Below are 20,749 nucleotides of genomic sequence, written 5' to 3'. Positions count from 1 at the left end.
TTTCCAGGATGGAGTTCCAAATCCATTTTGAGGTGGCCCCATTTATATTATTATTATTACTAAAGATTTTATGTTTTTATTTTTAAAGAGAGGGGAAGAGAAGGAGAAAGAGAGGGAAGGCACATGTGTGTGGTTGCCTTTCACACGCCCCAACTCGGGACCTAGCCCACAACCCTGGCATGTGCCCTGACTGGGAATCAAACCTGTGACCCTTTGGTTCTCAGGCCGGCACTCAATCCAATGAGCCACACCAGCCAGAGTATATTATTTTTAACAGCTGTAGCAATTACATTTGGATTTATGATTGTCTAGGAAGAACTCTCTTCCGTTTTCCTTTGACACTTGCACTCATTATTTCTGACAATACGTCACTTCTGACACCAGCTGTGTGGATTTTTTCCCCCCACACCAACCAATGCCCTGGCACCAGCTGGATGCCCTACAATTCGGTTCTGACCCGAACCAGAGTGAGCGCAGTTCCCACAAGTAAAAGGCCTGGTTCCACAGGACAGCCCCGCCCCCCCCCCCCCGACTTCACACACCACATGCAAGTAGTCGGTCTTCCACTTATGCACTACTTCTGTCTGATTTGGCTGCACATCAGGGGTTCCCACAGACCCCTTCTCGGGTTTGAGAATTTGCTCGAGTGGCTGACAGAACCCAGGAAAACAGGGTAATTACTATTGCAGAAGGATTATTTGTTACAAAGGGTCCAAACGGACTGCTAGGTGAAGAGATACAGGGCAAGGTTCAGAGGGGTCCTAAGCCTAGGGGCTCCTGGTCGTGTGGAGTTGGGGTGCGCCGCCCTCCCCGCACACGGATGCATGTGCTCACCAACCTGAAGCTCTTTGAGCGCCACACTTTAGAGATTTCATGGAGGCCTCGCCACGTAAGCAGGATGGATTATGTATGAACTCATTTTCCAGCCCCTCTTCTCTCCCTGGAGGATGGGGGTAGGAATGAACGTTCCGGGTTTCTAATCATGGTTTAGTCTTCCTAGTGTCCAGCACCCATGGGGGAGCCCACCGAGAGTTACCTCATTAGAACCAAAGCTGGTCCTATGGAGGCAGGAAAGTTAAGATAGGGAACAAAGGCCTCAGGCTCTACCCCTTCCTTTCCCCATCTTGGCTGGAGCATCACAGACACTCTGTTCCCACTCACCCCGCCACAATTTCCTGTGATTGGGAGAACCAACAAGAAATGGTTATCTGGACAGGAGAGACAAGGCTGAGCCAGGTAGGTGGTCACCCCACCAGCATCAGAAGCAGAGGACCTCCCTATCTGCCCCTTGGCCCACGTTTAATAAAAACCTCCCACACAGACATCACACCTGCTTCTTGTCCTCCGAGTCGCCCTTTCTCGTTTTTCAGGTGCATACTATTGCTTTAATAAATGTACTGCACTTTGCTGAATCTTTTGTCACGTTCCTGACTTCCTTCTTGTTCAGTGACAGGGACCTGGATCGGGTTGAGGTCTACCTTTGGCCTCACCGGGTGGCACCCAACATCACTGTCATCCAGGAAAACCCAGGGGTTTTAGGAGTTGGGTGTCAGGAGAGCAGAGTCAAAGACCAAATATTAGCAGGAGCCAAGGCAGAGACCAACATACATATTTCGTACCGTTTCACAATGGGGAATGTCCACGATTTCTAATTCTTTCTCTGTGACAAGGAAAATTGTGATTGTTAAAAGAAGTTATTTGGTTTTATAAAACCAACATTATGTTTTCTCCCCTTCCTGTTTCAGGCTAATCATAAAGACTGAATTTTTGCCTACGAAATATCGAGGCTACATGCTCCCCTTGTCTCAGGTAAGGCAGAACAGGACTTCTACCCAGTCCTCTGAGCCCAGAGAATATGAGGTCCATGGTTAGCACGCTGCCTATTGCTTGGTACCAGCCAGCGAACATTAGGAAATCTTGACACCAGACGTCCACTTCCAGGGTCTTCTGAGCCAGGTCTTTGGTCACCCCAGCAGCATTTACAACCTAGCGACCCCGTCCTCAGTAACCAGGGAACATTGCAATGGCTGGTTTTGCCGGAATGGCAGAAGCCCAGGGATGCATCTGGGTTGAACTTTCTCTATGGAGGGACATGGTTACCCACGCCCTACCCCCCTATTAGGGTCTCTCACCTCCCTGCCAAGGATACCGGTGTCTGCCGTCTGTAACTGATCCGTCCCTGTGGGAACATGTCATACCACCAGCTCCCTGATGAGCCATGTGCCCAGGTGAGAAGGTCGGGATGCTCCCACGCCCTCCTTAGGCCCTGCCGGCCACTAATTAGAGGTTTTGCATCCAGAAGCTCCGTCACTCTGGGTGCCCTTGTGCCATCTTTGATGCCATCATTATGCCAAAGCGCTGACCTTTCAGAGGTCCCGAGAAAAAGACAACCCTTCCCACTGAGGCGTTGTATATTTGGCAAGAAATGAAGTAGTAGGATATTGCTTTTAGGTTTACTTTGAACTTTTCTGATACCAAATGTAGGCAATGAAAATAACAACAACAAACAATTAGAACCTAACAGACACTGAATAACCCTTCACATTCCTTGCAGATTTCTTCCTCTGATTCTTTGTTAGAATGGACGCACACACTTTTAATACTTAGGGGTTGGGTTTTGCACTTAACTTTACTTAATTGGTATGGTCTGGCTCCAGGTCATCTGTGGACATTTTCTCTTGCACCCGCCCACCCATTCCTTAGCTTGCTTCCTGGTTATGTACTCTCCTTGCGTGTCTTGTTATTCAGGTCTCCTTGGGTCATCTCATTTACTCCAATGTTTTTAGCTGTCTGTGTGCCTAGGACTCCCCAAATTTTTACCCACAACCAATGATACCCCCTTGAACTTCAGCCCCAGGTGGCCAATTGCCTGATAGCGACTTGAATATCCTACAGGTTCCTTAAATACAACATTCACAGACCTAATCTTTTTATCTTCCTCTGAGGACTCTTATTTACGTTCGGGTGATAGCAAATACTCCCTTTTACCTCCAAAAGGTGTGCCATATCCAAAAGTTAAAAAACCAATTTTTTTTCTGTCATTTCACTACACAGTCCTTTTCACTGCCACGTCACCTGCTACCTAGTCTACTGCGGTGGTTTATTGACCTTCAGAAAGGTCGTTCCTGGTCACTCAAGTCACGTTCCATTACATGCCTCTTTTTTTGTAGCTTTTATCACTTCCTTAAACAATCTTGTTTGTTTGTTTGTTTTTGTAATAGAATTCCTTGGGGATGAAATAGTCGCCCCTGAGGAGTCCCCCCAAGGATCTTTTACAAAATTATCCTCTCCGTGGGGTGGAATCATTTACTCTCCATCCAGCAGAGGGGAGATAATGTTCACTCAGGATCGTCCTCGTTTCCCGCCAGTGGGGCCTGGTTGTAACTGGCCGCCATGTTACTGATTGATATAAAACGATTTCCAAGTTATATTTTTTAGTGTGAAGTGCAAAGTGTAAAGCCTTATTTTACTAGGTTACCATTTACAAAAAAAGAGAAAACATAATCTTATATCCGTATGAGCTTAGAACCGCTTTAGAAGGGTGTAAGAAAATGAATGCTGGTTCCTTCTGAGAAGGGAAACTGGATGGCAGGGAATGAGGAGGAGGAAGTCTTTTTACAGCGTTCTTTGTACCTTAGTTACGAACCAATGCAGTATTTATTCAAGAAAACAGAAGTCAGTGTCCCAGATGTTTAAAACTGTGGTGACATTATTGACCCCCGTCTAGCTGAGTCTCCCACTCACAGACAAGACACCGAAGCTGCAGGAAAGTGAAGTGACTTCCCTCATTCATGCAGGTCCTGAGTAGATCCAAACTCCAGTCAGACACCCTCTTCCGGGGGGAACAGGCTGGACGGGGCAGCTCCTGAGAGAGGACAGGTGGAGCACGTCGCAGAGGTGGGATTTCACTGTCCATTCTCGCCCAGGTGTTCTGGCTGGCTGGCTCCCTGCTCATCATCGGCCTGGCGTCTGTGGTCATCCCCACCATCGGCTGGCGCTGGCTCATCCGCATCGCCTCCATTCCCGGCATCATCCTCATCTTGGCCTTCAAGGTGAGGGGGCTTGCGGGGCTCCCCTATCCTTCCCTGCAGCTGCCCCAGTGGCCTTCTGGCCCCACGCCTACCTCTTTCCTTTATTTAAGTGCCCATCTCGATCAGCGTGTGTGGGGAGGCCATTTTGGCAGGGCTCATGTGCCAGGCCTGTCCGAAGGGGTGATTGTGCAGAATTGGCCTTGGGGAGAGCAGGGAGGCTGGGTTCCTAGGGTGAGGGGTGCTGGTGGGAGGCTGGGAAGATGGGCCTGTGTCCGGGTTCGGGAGGCCCTTGCAGGCCAGGGGACCTGGGAGGTGTGAGAGGGGCTATGCGCTGGGACACTGGCCCAGGGCTGGGTGGAGGCCCGGCAGGAGAGGGCAGAACAGCAGTCAGAAAGCATCAGGAGGCCCTGGCTGGTGTGGCTCAGTGGATTGAGCACCGGCCTGCGAACCAAAGGGTCACCTGCTTGATTCCCAGTCAGGGCTCACGCTGGGGTTGTGGCCAGGTCCCCAGCTGGGGGCGTGTGAGAGGCTACTGATCAGGGTTTCTCTTGCGTGTTTCTCTCCCGCTCTTTTGCACTCCCTTTCCCTCTCTCTAAAAATAAATAAAATCTTTAAAAACTAGATTAAAAGAAAAAAAAGAAGGAAGGAGGCAGGATAATCCCAGGAGGACCTCAACTGCCTGCTGGCTGTGGGAATGGGGAGTGGGGTGCTGCGGGCGGAGGCCAACGGGCCTTGACCGGTGTGAGGCGTGAGGGGCAGGGAGCAGGCCACGCTGATTCCGCAGGTCCCAGCCTCAGTGCTGTTGGAAATACTCAGCACTCAGCGCGGTAAGGGCCTCCGCCATCAGGACCGATTCCTTCACCCCGTGGGCGCTGGAGGCGCCAGCTGCGGTTGTCCTTTAGGTTGCTGCATTGTGGGGAGACCCTGGGACTCCTGCAAAGGAGTAGGGTGGCAAAGCAGTGGAGGGACCCTGGGGCCTTGGGACAGTAGATATTTTACTCATTGGATGCAAGAATTTCATCGTATTAACAAGTACTTGAGCGGAATTGGTATGAAGCTCAGTGTCAGCCTGCGTCATCCAGGATGAGACTGATGAGGAGTATGTGGCCTTTTTTGTCCCAAGGCAACCTGGGGTGCAGGAGCACTCCTGTCGTATTGTGTGCCTGTACACTGGCCACACCCTTTTCTGTCGCTGGAAACTGGGGCGCTGCGTTAGTATGGAGCGTTAATAGCCGTACCCCTGGGGTCCACTGCGGCTGCAACTCTGATGTCCTTTGTCATCTGTGCGCAGTTTATTCCCGAATCTGCTCGGTTCAATGTCTCCACTGGGAACACGCAGGCTGCCCTGGCCACGCTGCAGCACATTGCCAAGATGAACCGCTCGGTCATGCCGGAGGGGAAGCTGGTGGAGCCTGTCCTGGTGAGTGGCCAGAAGGGAGGTCTTCTCGCCCCACCCCCACCTTCCCTACCCCCGTGGGGGCCTCCCAGAAATCTCCGTAGTTGTGGAAGGCTAGAGGGAAGGGGGCCTTAGCTCTCTCATGCTGCTCCTGGAGGGACAAGGGACAAGGGCAGAGTAGATGGCACTAGGTCCAGCTCTACCAGGGAGTCCTGGTCAGACACTTACCTTCACTTTCCTCATCAATAAAATGGGCAGCCCTGGCTGGTGTGGCTCAGTGGATTGAGCACTGGCCTGTGAACCAAAAGGTCATTGGTTCAACTCCTGGTCAGAGCACATGCCTGGGTTGTGGACCAGGTCCCCAGCTGGAGGCGTCCGAGAGGCAACCAATCGATGTATCTCTTGCACATCGATGTTTCTGTCTCTTTCAACCCCCCTTCCCCTCGCTCTAAAAAATAAATTTTAAAAAGAATAAAAAAGAACATGGGCATTCAATTCCCAGCCAGCGCACATGACTTGGTTGCACATCAGGTCCTCAGTTGGAGGCGTGAGTGAGAGGCAACCACAGAGTGATGTTTCTCTCCCCCTCTTTCTCCTTTCCCCTCTCTCTAAAAATAAAATAAATAAACAAATTAATTAATTAATTTAAAAAAAAAAGAACATGGGCATAATAACACCTACCTTGCAGAGCTGGTCACAGGATTAGCATCATTGTTTACAGGTGAGAGATTGTTTTATAATATAATTTTCTTGTACTGGCCTTGTCTTTTTTTGATAGCAAAGTTATAAACTTCATTAAATGATTTTTAAAAAACAAAATTTGGCATTTAAATTCTAACGCTTCCAGGACTATCAGGGTCCATTGTGTTCATTTCACTCACTAGCCCAGGTACCCACTTCCCCCGTGCAGGCGGGCCAGGCACAGGCCTGGCAGAGCTTAGCGGCGCCACCCACCCCACCTGTCCGCATCTCAGCAGTGGCATCTGCAAGATAGGAACGAACTCTTTGAATATTTGCTAAAACTTGCCGATGAGGCAGTTTACACCTAATGTTTATTCTGAGGTGAGCGGTGGGGGTGTTAGAAGGAGAATAAAAAAAAAAATGGAATGCCTCATGAATTTGCATGTCATCCTTGCACAGGGGTCATGCTAATCTTCTCTGTGTCATTCCAATGTTAGTGTAAGTGCTGCTGAAGCAAGCACAGAAGGAGTTTAAAAACTATTATATTTTAAATTTACATAAGGATTAGAGTCTACTTATGTTTAATACTTTTTACTGAGTCAGTTTGGTTAATGCATATATGAGGTCTGTCCAGAAGAAGTCCAGCCATTGTTAATATAACAAGAATGGTTTGTGTGACATCGATGTAACCTGGCAGCCAAGGGGAGTGGACTGGAACGCGCATGCGTGAACAATGATGACTTCACTGTACTAGTCAGTGGGGATGCTAAACACCATTTAGTGAGCACGTGTGCTGTGTGGCCATCGGGTTCAAAGTGACTGAGTGAGTAGAGCAATGAATGTGCATCATATTTTTTGTGAAGCTTGAACATTCCTCCATGGAAACTATTCAGATGATTCAGAAGGAGCAAGCTATGGGCAACTGGTGATCGGCAGCTTCATCATGACAGCACACCCGCTCATGCCTCATGTCTCATGCAGAGTTTTAGGTGAAACATCAAATCATCCAGGTGACTCAGATTTGGTGCCATGTGACTTCTGACTTTTCCCAAAGCTAAAATCACCTTTGAGAGTGAAGAGATTTCAAACCAACAATGTGATTCAGGAAAATATGATTGGGCAGATGATGGTGATTGGGAGAACTGTGTGAGGTCCCAAGGTGCCTACTTTGAAGGGGATTGAGGTGTTTCTTGTGTCTTGTATCTTCTTCAATAAGTGTCTTTTTCATAGCACATGGATGGATACTTTCTGGACAGACCTCATACTCTAGAAAATCACCTGATTCATCTAGGTTTTCAAATTTATTGATATAAATTGTTCCTAGTGTTCTCTTGTGAGTTTCAAAAAAATATCTCTGTGAGGTTTTTTTTTTCACTTTCAATACTTATTTGTGCCTTTTCTTTTTTCTCACTCTTAGTAGAGATTTGTCTATATTATTAAACTTCAAAGAACAAGATTATTTTTAGTTGTATTCTCTTTATTGATTTCTTGGTGGTCTAGTTAACTTCTCTTTATTCTGTTTTCTTCCTTGACTTTTTATGTTCTCCTGTCTTCTAGTTTTCCACGTTCGGTACTTAGCTTATTTATTTTCAGTCTTTTTAAATTTTAATAAGCCATTTAGCTGCATTCAGCAAGTTTTGTTACCATGTAATTTTATTTTTATTTCTATTTTGTAACTGTTACAGGTTTCTCTTTAACCAATGAGTTATCTGTTAACAATCTTTTTTTGTTTCTAACTTAATTGCATTTTTTGTTCAGAGGGTGTTATTAGTTATTTGGGATTTATTGAGACTTTCCTTTGGTTCTCTACATAGCGACTTTTTATTAATGTTTTGTGTGTGCTTAAAAACAATGAGTTAAGTTAATGAAAAAAAATCCTGAGGTACCATTTGAAGAGTAGTTATTAACAGGTATTAATCTACTGTGTGTGCATTACTAAAGCAGAGAGAGAGCACCCGCCTTAGGAATGGGGATGGTCTGGGGTAGAGCTGAGACTTAGCATTCTAGGGATGATGGGAAGATATGATTGATCTGCCTTTATTCACTTAGTCTACAAAAATTTATGAAAGCCTATTATATGACAGGCATTATGCTAGCTCTTGGGATACAAAAATAAAACAAAATAACTGTCTTTCTTGTCCCTAACAGGAAAAAAATGTATGTTCTCATTGAGTATATATATTGTTATATATTGTTAATTGCGCCATATAAATATATGATACTTGGTCTAGCTTTTGCCTGCTTAAGAGTTTTTCAATAAGATGATGGCTTTGTTTCTGCTTAACAGGTGAGACACTCTACTGCATGTATTTTGGGGCTATTTTGTTGCATCCTAGTATGTGATTGACTTATTTTTATGTGTGGATGAATCTTATTTTTCAAAGTATTCCTTTATTGCTAAATTGCTTTGGGCTTTAGATTCTGTTTTCTCTCATATTAACATATCCAAAGTGGCTTTGGTTAATATTTTTCTGGTATGTCTTTTTCCAGCCCTTTATGACAACCTTTCTGTATTGCTGGGCTTTAAATGTCTTTCTTGTAAATATATAGATGATGCTTCTTTGTTTGCACTCAGTCTGATATTGTGTCTGTTACTAATAAGTTCAGTCCATTTACATCTGTTATAATTACTGACTTATTTGGACTGACTTCTGTCATTTTATTTTATATTTCCTCTTAACCATGTTTGCTTTCTTCTTCCTTTTTCCTGTGGGATTGATTTAATTTGCCAAACCTCCCCCCTCCCCCCAATCCATGTTTCCTTCTACTGGCTTGGAATTTATGTCCTTTATTTCTTTTATTCGATATTGGATAAGTACACCTAGGATATCTAATGTTATTTGGTATCTTTATCTGCCTTCTGATCAATATAAGGACCTTAAAAAAATGCTGATTTTGATCTGCTCCAGTCAGTCTTGTCTTCCAAATCATTGTTGTCCGGTATTTTAGTTTCACTTTGTTCATAAGTTTCCCTGAATTAGACATTATTTTTTAAGTCAGTATCTAAGCCAGTATTTAGGCCAGTATTTAGATTTGTTAGTGTTTTTACTACTGTCTTTTTTATTGGTTTCTAACTTATTATTTTACAGCAACATTCTTGTATCCCTCTCCTTTCTGTTGGGCTACATTGAAGTGTTGGCTTTGACTGGGTGTAATTGGATGTAAGGACCATGATACCGATCTACCTCTGTCACATCCACGTGGCTCACCAGTTCTACTCAATGTTTTTAAAAAAATATTTTATTTATTATTTTTAGAGAGAGGGCAAGGGAAGGAGAAAGAGAGAAATATCAATGTGTGGTTGCCTCTAGTGTGCCCCCAACTGGGGACCTGGCCTGCAACCCAGGCATGTGCCCTGACTGGGAATCGAACTGTTGACCCTTTGTTTTGCAGGCCAGAGCTCAATCCATTGAGCCACACCAGCCAGGGCTGTATTCATATGTTTTTATTGCACAAACCATCCTTTATATATATTGAAATCTATTTTTGAATTTTCTGTTCTGTTCTAATGATACAGTTGTAGGTTCAAATATATATGAGAACTTACATAACAAAGAAGGGATTTCCTGTTGCTGGAGAAAGGACCCGGGTTCATTGTTCGTCCAATATATGACATGGTTTAATTACAGCATTTCGCAACACATTCTTCATGTCTTGTAGGGCAGGTACCCCCCGCCAAAGTTCTTTTTCAGAACTTTCCAAGCGATGTTTTCAGTCCTCTTTTCCTAGGACCACTTTGAAGTCACTTTGTCAAGATATTCTCACAATCCCCTTCCCTCCCCCCAAATTAAAATGAAAATTTAATTGGGACTTTGTCAAAATTATAGGTTAATATAGAGAGAACAGTGAATATTATAATATTGAGTATTCCTGTTCAGATACAAGTATATTTCCCCATTTATTCAAGCCTTTTGTATTCCAGCAGAATTTTATAGCTGGTTTGGCTCAGTGGATTGAGCGTTGGCCTGCGAGCTAAGTGTCGCTGGTTCGATCTTCCAGTCAGGGCACATCAGAGAAGGAAAACTCTGACTCCAAAAAACCTTTGCTGCCTTGCGGCATACCTCTTCAGGGGAAAGGCTAAGGGAGTAAACCCCGACAGAAAATCCGGAGCCGGAGTCCCTAAGGCGGTTTGACGTTGTAGTCAACACCGGCAACTCCTGCGGCGCACCTGAAGCCAAGCTGTATTGACTCCGTCTTTCCCTTGGACCCTTCAGCTGCGAAGAGAGGGGGGGTCTGCTGCATGGGCAACAGCAGACCCTCCATATCACCCTGCCCAGGCTCTGTAGCTTCAGCTTCACTGGAGAGGACACTCCAGCGTCATCGCAAGATGTCGATTCAACACGGGAGGAGACAGATGCCGTGTCACTCCCGAGTCGGACTGCACAGCCATTCTCGGCGGTGCAGATAGACTCTTAAGAAGCTACACCATCGTCTCTCGAGACGGACGGCTGCCGACGACGGATAAATCTTGCATATCTCTTGTAAAATTCATTCCTATTTATATTCTGTTTAAAAAATTCTTTTGTAAATGGAATTTTAAAAATTATTACTTTTCTACTGGTTCATCTCTTTTAATTTTCTGTGCTGTGTGGCTCATTTATTTTTGCAACTGTCTGCTGAGATATTTTTCATAGCTTCATAAACTTCTTTTCAATAGTACATGGTAATATTTTGGTTGCTAAATGGCTCCCAGGTTAATAGAATTCCTTGTGAACCCGTTGAAGAAAACATTTCTCTGGGGAACGGCAAGAAACATCTTAAAAAAAAAAAGATTTTATTTATTTATTTTAGAGAGAGGGGAAGGGAGGGAGAAAGGGAGAGAAACATCAGTATGTGAGAGAAACATTGATTGGTTGCCTCTCATATGCTCTCAACCTGGGACCTGGCATGTGCTCTGAAAGGGAGTTGAACCAACCACCTTTTTTTGGTTCGCAGGCTAATGCTCAATCCACTGAGCCACACCAGCCAGGGCTAAATTTTCCTAATTTTACATAACATCCATTACTGTCAATAACAGAGAACTCACCCTTATTTATTTTTATCTGAGGTACTGACTGTGGATAAGAAATTTTGCTAATGATCCTACAGACACAAAAATAAATTGGGCATCTATCCTCTTCACATTTATGGCATTTTTTTTCTTACAAAGCCTCCACTCTTTAAATGTTAGGTTTTTAAATTTTGGTGTTAATATTAAAAGAATCTCCCATCAGTTTCACAACTGTTTCCACGTATCCCCCTATGTCCCATCACTCCCCTCGCCAGCGCGGGTGCGGTGAGGACAAGTGAAAGGGTCAGAATCACAAACTCATTGAGTTCGGGTACTTGCCCAAGTGTGCAGACACCGATGGGCTGGGATGGAAGTGTTAAAAATGATTATGGGCTTGGGTGAGGTGTACTCGTGGGAGCCCAGTGGTTATCTCAGCCCCCGCATCCCAAGTTGTCCTTGTTTTAAAATATTTAATTAATATTGAATATCTAAAATATTAGAGGCATCTTTACTTGTCCTTAACCCACTAAACCTATTTTGTCTCCCTGTTTTCATGACCCCAGGAAAAAAGAGGAAGGTTTGCAGACCTATTGGATGCTAAATACTTACGGACCACATTACAGATCTGGGTCATATGGTAAGGATGTAGTTATTTCAATATAAATTTTAAAAAGCAAGCATTTGGAGAAAGCCTACTAAAGTAAATCCATTCTGGATGCTGTTGGGGAGAAAAACACAAGAAAGACCCCCGCAATCTCTTTTCTTTCTACTAATACCACCAACCCAAGAAATATATAAAATAACAATTTTTAAAAATGGAGAGAAAGAAAAGAATCCTAATCGTCTGCAAACAGTTCTTCATTTTTCATCTGAGCATCATCTGCTGTTCACCATTAGAAATCCACCTAAATGGCTAAAATTAAAGACTGGCCGTAGCAAGTGTTGGGAAGGATGCAAAGTAACTGGAACTTGTATACATTGCTCATTGGAGTTCAAGTTAGTGCAACTACTTTGGAAAACTTTTTGGAGATATATCTATTACACTTGAAAATACGCATATTCTATGGTTCAGCAATTCCCCTCCTGGGTTTATACCCAACAGAAATGCATACATACATTTACCAAAAGACATTTACATGAATGTCATAGCATTATTTGCAAGAGCCCCAAACTGGCAACAACCCACACGTCCATTGATAGTATAATGGATAAATTGTGTTATATTCAGAGGTGGAATAGTATACAGTAACAAAGATGAGAAAACTAGTAGTTAACACTCAACATAGCTAGATCTTACAAAGGCAATAATGAGCAAAGGAAGCCAGACACACATAATACATATTATGTGATTCCATTTATATAAAGATAGAAAATAGGCAAAACTAACCTGCAGTGTTTGAATTCAGGAAAGTGGTTGTCTATCTGCCTTCTTTAGAATGTAATCATTATTGATAGATTGGCATGTCTCCCCTTGAGACTTTTTAATTTTTAAAACCCTCAATATTCAGAAATTAACCAAATTAAAGCTACTGTAATAACAAGGGGAGATATTTTGATTGTTTTCTTTTAAAATATTTTATTATGAAAATTTCCAAAAACACATATAAGTGAAGAGGATTCCAGGGTGACCTCTGCTTCGCTCGTCACCCGGATGTGACAGTCGTCGATACTCACTCCTGCTTGTTCAGCTGCCTTCTTCCTGTGCTGCCGTGTTTTCAAGCAAGCCTCAGGCTTCGTGACGCTTCATCCCCAGATACTTCATTAAGTGTCTCAACTACTTGCCCGGCTGGTGTGGCTCAGTTGGCTAGACATTTTCCCACAAACTGAAGGATTCAATTTCTGGTCAGGGCACATGCCTGCCTCGTGGGTTCTGTCGCCAACTGGGGCGCGGATGAGAGGCAACTGATTGATGCTTCTCTCTCTCACATGGATATTTCTCTCCCTCCTTCTCCCTCTCTCTAGAATCAATAAGCAAATTGCTGCTCAGCCTTTTGGCTAAAATCTAGTGTAGAATCAATAAGCATGTCCTCGGGTGAAGATAAAAAAAAAGTCTTAACTACTTGAGGACATTTTCTTAGATGACTCCAATCCTATAATCGCACTGACGAGATAAACAATCATCACATTAATAATTCCTGATACCCAGGACACATGTATCACCTCCGATTGTCCCCGAATAGCTTTTACAGCTGGGTTTTAGAGCCATTCCTGCAAAACTGAGAGGGTCACGGCGGTGGTGGTGGTGGTGGGGTTGTTTCAGCAAGGAAGATATTTTTTTCTTGACTTTGGTATAGGAACTTCTCTGTATGTTATTTTTATATTTCAACCAATATATTTACTAAAGAACAGGAATAAAATATAAAGCAAAAACAGAAACCTTTCGTGGCTCCTCATGGCCTGCTGAAGACCCTTCATGATAGGCAGTCCTACAGTGACCCCAAGATGCCCCCGCTCCAGGTAATTCAATGAACACTCATTTGGATGCTGATGGGAAGGGACTGTGTAGCTGGAAGTGAGATCATGGGCCTTAGAACAGGAGGAGGATTCTGGATTCGGCAGGTGAGCCCCATCGAATCACTTGAGTCCTTAAAAGTAGAGAACTTTCCCCAGCTGGAATCCGTGCTGGAGAGGAGAAAACAAAAAGAGGCAGAAAGAGAGAGAAAAGCCCAGAGAGATTCAAAGCATGAGAAGGACTGGGCCCCACGCTGCTGGCTTTAAGGACAAGGAACCAGGGAAGCCCAGAGAAGCTGGGAACAACTGGTCAACAGCTAGCCAGGGAACGGAGATGAGCTCTACGGCCACCCGGGCCTGAATTCTGCCAACCTTCCAGGTGAGCTCGGAAATGAGGTTCTTCCCCCCAGAAAGGCGCGTGACACCTGCCTGCCCTTTCCTTTCTGCCTCTGAGATTCAGAGCAGAGACGTCAGCCAGACCCACTGGACTTCTGACCTCCAGAACTGCGGGATACTACGTGTGCGTGGTTTTCAGCCAGTGTTTGCGCTAACTTGTGTCTGCAGCGACAGAAAATGAATCCACACTTCAGACTCCTTCACTGGGCCTGTGGGGTCCTCCCTGCCCACCTGGCCACTCCTGCTGTTGCAACTTTGTTTCCCACGGGGTGTCCTCCAGCAACCCGCTCCCACCCAGCCCCAGATCCGTGAGCCTGGCTTTCTTCCCCCGCCCCTCCCCTCGCTCTGCCTTCCCCCAGAAACACTCCCACTTCTCCCTGCAGTTCTTGGTGGCACCAGCTTTTCCTCACAGCCATCGTTTCTCACCTCCAGGCTGGGCATTTCTTTCGCCTACTACGGGGTCATCCTGGCGAGCGCTGAGCTGCTGGAGCGCGACCTGGTCTGTGGGTCGAGGTCCGAGTCTGAGGCCGCAGTGGTGGCGAGTGCAGGGGTCTCAGAGGAGAGCCTTAGCCCCTGCCACTGCCACATGTTTGCCCCCTCTGACTATCGAACCATGATCATCAGCACCATTGGTGAAATTGCTTGTAAGTATCTCTACATATTGGCCCCTCTCTGTTTTGGCCGGCGCGGGGGGGGGGGGTACGGGGGGGGGGGGGAGACAGGCAACTTAGAACCTCAGAGGGGAGAAGTGTGACCCTTCAGAGACTTGGTTCCTGCCTGGGGGGACTGAACAATCCCCCAAATCCTACTGATAGCCTCCTGGGTGGATTGAGGTGGGGAGGGGTAAGTCTGGAGGAGCAGAGCTTTGAAATGCTAAATTCTACCCATCTAAGATGCATTTTTTTTTCTCCACATTTGACTATCTCTGAAATTGGGATGTGTCTTACAAGGATCTGTTAGATTTTAATCTGCAGTACTGTTTCTGTTTTAGTCGACTTAATAATGGTACTTAGAATTCAATGGCACCTTGAATTTGATTGGGAACAGTATGCAACAAAATAGAGGTCTAGCAAGTAGGCAGTGTACATGATAAGCGTCCTGGGCATGAAATATCCTTTATATACACCAATGCTTGTCATTCTTGGACCACGTGGGAAAAGTATGTCAAAAGAGTCATGAAGTTGATGACAACATGGCCAGATCTAGGCTGGAAGACGCACGCGGGTTGGGTGGAATTGCTTCTTTCTGAAATGACAAGGAGGAATCCAGTGTTGATAAATGCCGCTTGCTTTCAAGGTTCCAGAAATTGTCTTTGTCGTTTGCTTTCTAGTGAATCCTCTAAATATCCTGGGCATTAATTTCCTGGGCAGACGGCTGAGCCTTTCTATCACCATGGGATGCACCGCTTTATTCTTCCTTCTCCTCAATATTTGCACTTCAAGGTATCTTCTCTCTGGTTGCTTCAACATAATTGAGTTTTGTCCAGTGGTTGTTAAGATGGGGTCTTCTATTCCATAGTGTACGTTGGGGGTCAGGGTCAAGTCCTTTCACCAGGAGAGTTGAGAATGGGCTGCTTGTTTGTCTAGAATGATCTTGTCTGGCGTCTACCCTGGTACCTCCTTCTTCCCACAGACCTGGCCCCTCTTCAGCTATGACAGGATGTGGGTATCAGTATGGGTATACTCACTTCGCCCACTAAGATGTTTAAAATCTTTATGCAAAGCTTCCTGGAGAAATGGGACTCTAGATGTTAATCAAATTATCCTGACCATTTTCAAGAGAGTTTAGTGATACATTATATGTATATATATTACTATATGCATATAGAACTCTATGCATGTGTATATGTATATAAAAGACGTAACCTGTGGTGTGAAAATTAAGTTCACTCTTAATTTGCAACCCTAGAATGGCCTGAGTTATAATATAATTAATATGAATCACTGATTCTGCAAACTGTCTGCACCACTTTTTGGGGGGTGGAGGCCAGACTGGAATGGCACACTTTGGGGAGAGGAGAGGACGGGGAGTAGGACTGAAGGTTCAAGTCAGGTCCTTGCTTTAGGACCCCACACTCAGGCCAGCTGAGAAGCAGCTGGTAGTCTGTGGGTGTGTGTTAGCATCTGTAACGCCCTTAGCCGTGGCCATGGAAGGCCCTCCATGTTGTCTTCGGTAACTTCTCTCGCTTTCTGTTCCCTAGTGCTGGCCTCATTGGCTTCCTCTTCATGCTGAGGGCTCTGGTGGCAGCCAACTTCAACACCATCTACATTTACACCGCTGAGGTTCGTTTTGGGAAGGGGTTTGGTTCCATCCAGGGTGCAAGACAAGCTACTTAGAGAGGGTGTCCATGCATAGATAATGCAACACTGGCGTCTGTTGACTTGTGACGATTTTCTAAAAATATCCCATTAAAATGATCCCAGAAACTTTATTTGATATGGAGTTTCCCCTGCCCCATGGAGTCTGGTGAAAGCCAGCATCTGAGAAGAGAAGACCTGTCCCTTTCTCTCTAGACAGCATGCATACGAAAAACAACCCACTGTCCTGGCACGATGCTTCCTCCCAGAATAGGGGCCGTAACTGCCTGTTGCTGTTAAAATGCAAAACTCCTGATTTCGCTCCCTCTTTGAAGTTAGAATGTACTTTTCAGCTTTATTTCTTTGAAAGATCACACACCCTTCATCTGTTATTTGGTGCATGTAGCTTAAATCAAAATATAACAGTAATTTATTCTTTTTTAATTTACTGAATGGATATATCTACTCTATGCAAGGGACTACCCAGGGGAGCTAGAGGATCTTCCCATAAACCCTCACTTTTAAAGAGCTAATACTCCTCAAAATAAACCTTGTCTATATAGGAAACTTAGTATTATAACTGGTTTTGTCATTAACTGAGCTGGAGAAAGCAGTGCTGTTGGCACCAATAAAACTGAGGTTGTTTCCATTTCCGGAAATGTAGAAGGCTGTTCAGATTACGCACGTGACATGGCAAAAACATTAAAGCCACAGAGAAATACCACGCCCCCATAAAAAGAGAAAATTATGCCATATTTGACATATACATAACACTTCATTTAGTTCCATTAACAACATCTCCTAAAATTACCTTGTGAATTTATGAACCTAAAAATCAGGGTGTAATATGATTTGCTTCTAAAGCTATATTTGGAAATAATTCAATTTAATATTTTGGAATGTTTTCATTTAAAGATCATTCCTAAGTCTTTTTTTTTTTCCTGATACTCATTTAAAAAGCCATCTGTTATTCCTTTTCCCCAAATTGCCAAACTACAAACAGAAGACTTTATTGTTATGATGTAGAGGAGAGAACATCACCGTGGGTCTGAATCCACGTTTTCAGGTAGTCAGCAGCCTCACTTCTAGAAAGCAAGCAAGCCCCCGCACGTCTGCGCCCCAACCTTCCCCTGAAACACAGCAGGGCTGCCAAGGCAGGAGAGCATCTTGCTTTTGCATTGGGCAGGTGGTGGTGGCTTTTAACAAGATATGGTTTTGTAAAGGGACTGCCTACCTTGTTTTAGTGAAATGAAAAACATTTTTTTTTTTTTTTGGTATTGTATAGCATTGAGAGAAAATTGTCCAGAGTTTTGAAAAACCACTGTTTCATGTATTTTGCCTATCATCTCATTTATTAAATAACATTTGCATATTACACATTTACCAGTTCCTATTAGAATTATGAATTAATGAAGTTCAGGTTACTGCGTTTTTACTATAAACATAAGAAAGTTGCCGGAAGAAGGTAGGTTTGCAGTGAGAACATGGGGATGCAGGTAGCATGTAGCCGGCACTCTGCTCAGTTCTTTTCACTGCATCTTTATTTAAGGATTCCCTGAATCATTATCACTTATGTATCCTCACTCATGGTTTACCTTTTAGGTAATGCTGGCTGGTAATTTCCCTACCTTTGCCCACCCATCTGTTATGGGCCAGAGCCTGACCTTGGGAGGGGAGGGCAGACAAGAGGCCTGAACTCACTGACGCTTTATGCCCCTCCCTCCAGGTGTACCCCACCACCATCCGTGCTTTGGGGATGGGGACCAGTGGCTCCCTGTGTCGCATTGGAGCAATGGTGGCACCATTCATATCCCAGGTACACCCAGGCATCTCTGCAGGGAGGCGGGGTCTGCGGGAGATGGGTCCCTTCAGGTTAAGGGTGTAACCCCAGATCTCTGTTTACTTAGTGAGTTTTCTTGAGGTGCCGTTTTCCATAGTTTGGTGAAATTGGATAGAGAAAGAAGCTAAATTACTGCGTCCAGGCTTCCGATCAGTCAATAGCAGGTATTGCAACTGCGAACAGGTTTTGGATTTTGTTGGGTGGTGTTGGGGGAGGATGCAGAGGAATGGATGACACAGGTGGTTGAGTAGTTGAATGAAAATGGGCTCTAACCTTGACCTTGGTCCAGGGGTGCAATTGAATAATAGAGCACAACTGTGCAGGGAGGTGGCCTTGGGCAGGGGAAGTCCCAGGCTCTGGCAAATCAGACAGAGGCTGGGATAAAATCCAGGGCTGCCCTGGACCCATGGATGAATATTGTTTCAGGAGGAAAACAGAGGCAGATATGGCGACCTGCACGGTCACAGTGACTCAGAGGGCTAAATGGCCGGTCCCCCTCTGGTCCTTCTCTTTTGGGTATAAGAAAGGGAATCCATCTGAGCTGCCTGTGACAGACCAAAATAAATAAATAAATGAATAAAAGCAGGAGTGAGGCTGGCCCCAGGAGAGCCTGACCCAGGCCATGGGCGCTGACGGGAAACTAGGCCCTGTCCTCCTCAGGTCTGTCTGGGACCTGTGGTCACTCCTGCGCCTCTCTGAGCATTCAGAGTGTGCCATGATTGCCTGTGTATGTGGCCTCCCCACAAACCCTAAACATACGAGTCTATCCTTAGATCCGGAAGACAGTGCTGCGTTCTCTGCCTTCCTAGAAAGTGACACTCATTGGCCAGGTCTGGTTAATTGTTCTTCCTTGAGCTAAATCAGTTATGGCCAAGAGTCAGGCTTATGCACAAAGGAGGCTGATGGGGATTTGGGGATTTGTGATATTGTGCTTTTATAAGAAAGATGTATTTGGTCTTCGCCTGGCACAGAGCTCCTAAAACCTGTGCGGTTTCCTAAGTGGTGAGACCCCCAAAGACGTCTTGTGAGGTGAACGAGGTCACCTGTGGACTGCACCTAAGGATGGGGACTGGTTGCCAGAAGGACCAATGACGTGATTAGAGGGGTGGGGACTGACCTCTGTGGAGGGGAGAGGGGCTGTGGGTTGAATCCCTCACCAATGGCCTGTGTAATGAGGCTTCTATAGAAACCCCACAGTGTCACATCAAGGGAAGGTTTGGAGAGCTTCCAGGCTAGGGAACCAGGTTGCTTTTGTGAACCACTGTGCTGGGCCCAGTGCCACAAGGACAGAAGTCCCTTTGTTTGAGATCTCGCCCTATGTATTTCTTTATCTGGCTTTTGAGTCATGTCTTCTAATACCCTTTATTATAAATAGACAGTCTAGTCAGTGAACAGGTTTCCTGAGTCACATGAGCTGCTCTAGCACATGAGTCGAACCCAAAGAGGGGGTCATGGGAACCTCTTGATTTACAGCCAGTTGGTCGGATGTGCAGGTAATAAGCAGAGCTGGGACTGTGGCTGAAGTGGGGGCAGTCTTGTGGGACTGAGACCTCAGCTCTGGGGTCTGATCTGCCTCCAGGTGGTGTCAGAATTGAGGTGCTTGGTGGTGCAGGGGAAACCCCCAACTCCTGCCATACACTGCACATTGTAATTGGGTGCAGAACCCAAAACAGAGATGTGGTTTTCAGACAAAGGGTGTTGACATGGGCTGAGCAGACTGTAACATGTATTTCCTATAACTTATCAGAGGTTGTTACCACTAACTTTTTACTGTGTTGGGAGTGTTTTGCCTATCTGTCTTAAGGAAAAATGTGGGAAGCTTTTGTCTTGTGATTTTGCTTTTCAAAGTTCTTTTATACTTTTCCACCATTTTCAGAAAAGGACGGAATGGTGAAAGACAGCAGTAGGCTACTACTCCTGTTTCTGGATGAGCTGACCAGGGCATAGTTCATTTTCCAAGGTTCAGTTAGGAACCGAGTCTGTTGAAACATTTTCTCTGGGTATCTGTGGGTATTTATCCAGAGGCTACACTGCATTTGGTGGGTTTCTGGATCAGAAATGACCCCCAACTGGGCCCAGGTCTCCTGGGGCCATAAAGCTCTGTTCTGCTCGTGTCTTGGAACTGAGGAATTCTGAACTCTTTTCAGTTAGTCCACTCATCTTTCTATGCATCCTTCATTTAGAAAATGAAGACAAATAATAGCACCCACTATATAGGTTTGTTCTGAGAATTAAATAAGATTAAAAGATGTAAAAGCACTTAGTCCAACATTTGACACATCGCAAGCACTCAGTAAATGTTAGGGAATAGTAACGATGATCCATAACAAACAAGGCCAAATGCTAGTCAAAAGTATTTTTGTGATAAAAATTTAAGTTTATGTGTGTGTGTGTGTGTGTGTGTGTGTGTGTATAATATAAATAAGTTCTATCAATCACTAGGCAATTGAGATGCTTTGCTTTTCTTAGCAGGTTGGGAATGGGAGGTTTAGAATCTGGGAAGTTTTGCTTGTTCCTAGGATATCTGCCTGGGTTTGGGGTGGGGTGAGCTGCTTTAGACAATAGGGTTTGGTGTTACTCCTGGGCTAACCGGTCAGCCTTCTCTTGGACATAGTCCTCCAACTTCAGTGCATGTCAGAATTACCAGGGGAACTTGATAATATGATG

General features: G+C 44.9%; 1 protein-coding gene and 1 non-coding gene across 2 annotated transcripts in view; one reads left to right on the top strand and one right to left on the bottom strand.

Moving 5' to 3' along the window:
• SVOPL (SVOP like) overlaps nucleotides 1–20,749 on the top strand; it is a 48,635-nt gene that overhangs the window by 13,536 nt on the left and 14,350 nt on the right. The window contains 8 exon segments of the mRNA XM_090286813.1: nucleotides 1,746–1,809; nucleotides 3,927–4,052; nucleotides 5,323–5,451; nucleotides 11,662–11,735; nucleotides 14,378–14,589; nucleotides 15,276–15,387; nucleotides 16,146–16,227; nucleotides 17,969–18,058. Coding sequence (XP_090142939.1) covers nucleotides 1,746–1,809; nucleotides 3,927–4,052; nucleotides 5,323–5,451; nucleotides 11,662–11,735; nucleotides 14,378–14,589; nucleotides 15,276–15,387; nucleotides 16,146–16,227; nucleotides 17,969–18,058 — 889 coding nt within the window.
• Nucleotides 6,523–6,629, bottom strand: LOC150002196 (U6 spliceosomal RNA). Its single transcript, XR_016513258.1, has one exon. It is a non-coding gene; the product is annotated as a U6 spliceosomal RNA (small nuclear RNA).

This window comes from Furipterus horrens, unplaced genomic scaffold (genome assembly GCF_987537825.1).
Source record: "Furipterus horrens unplaced genomic scaffold, mFurHor1.1.pri manual_scaffold_9, whole genome shotgun sequence".
In the NCBI taxonomy this organism is placed as follows: Eukaryota; Metazoa; Chordata; class Mammalia; order Chiroptera; family Furipteridae; genus Furipterus; species Furipterus horrens.
Note: the sequence above shows the minus strand (reverse complement) of the source record. Positions and strands in the feature narration are given on the sequence as shown.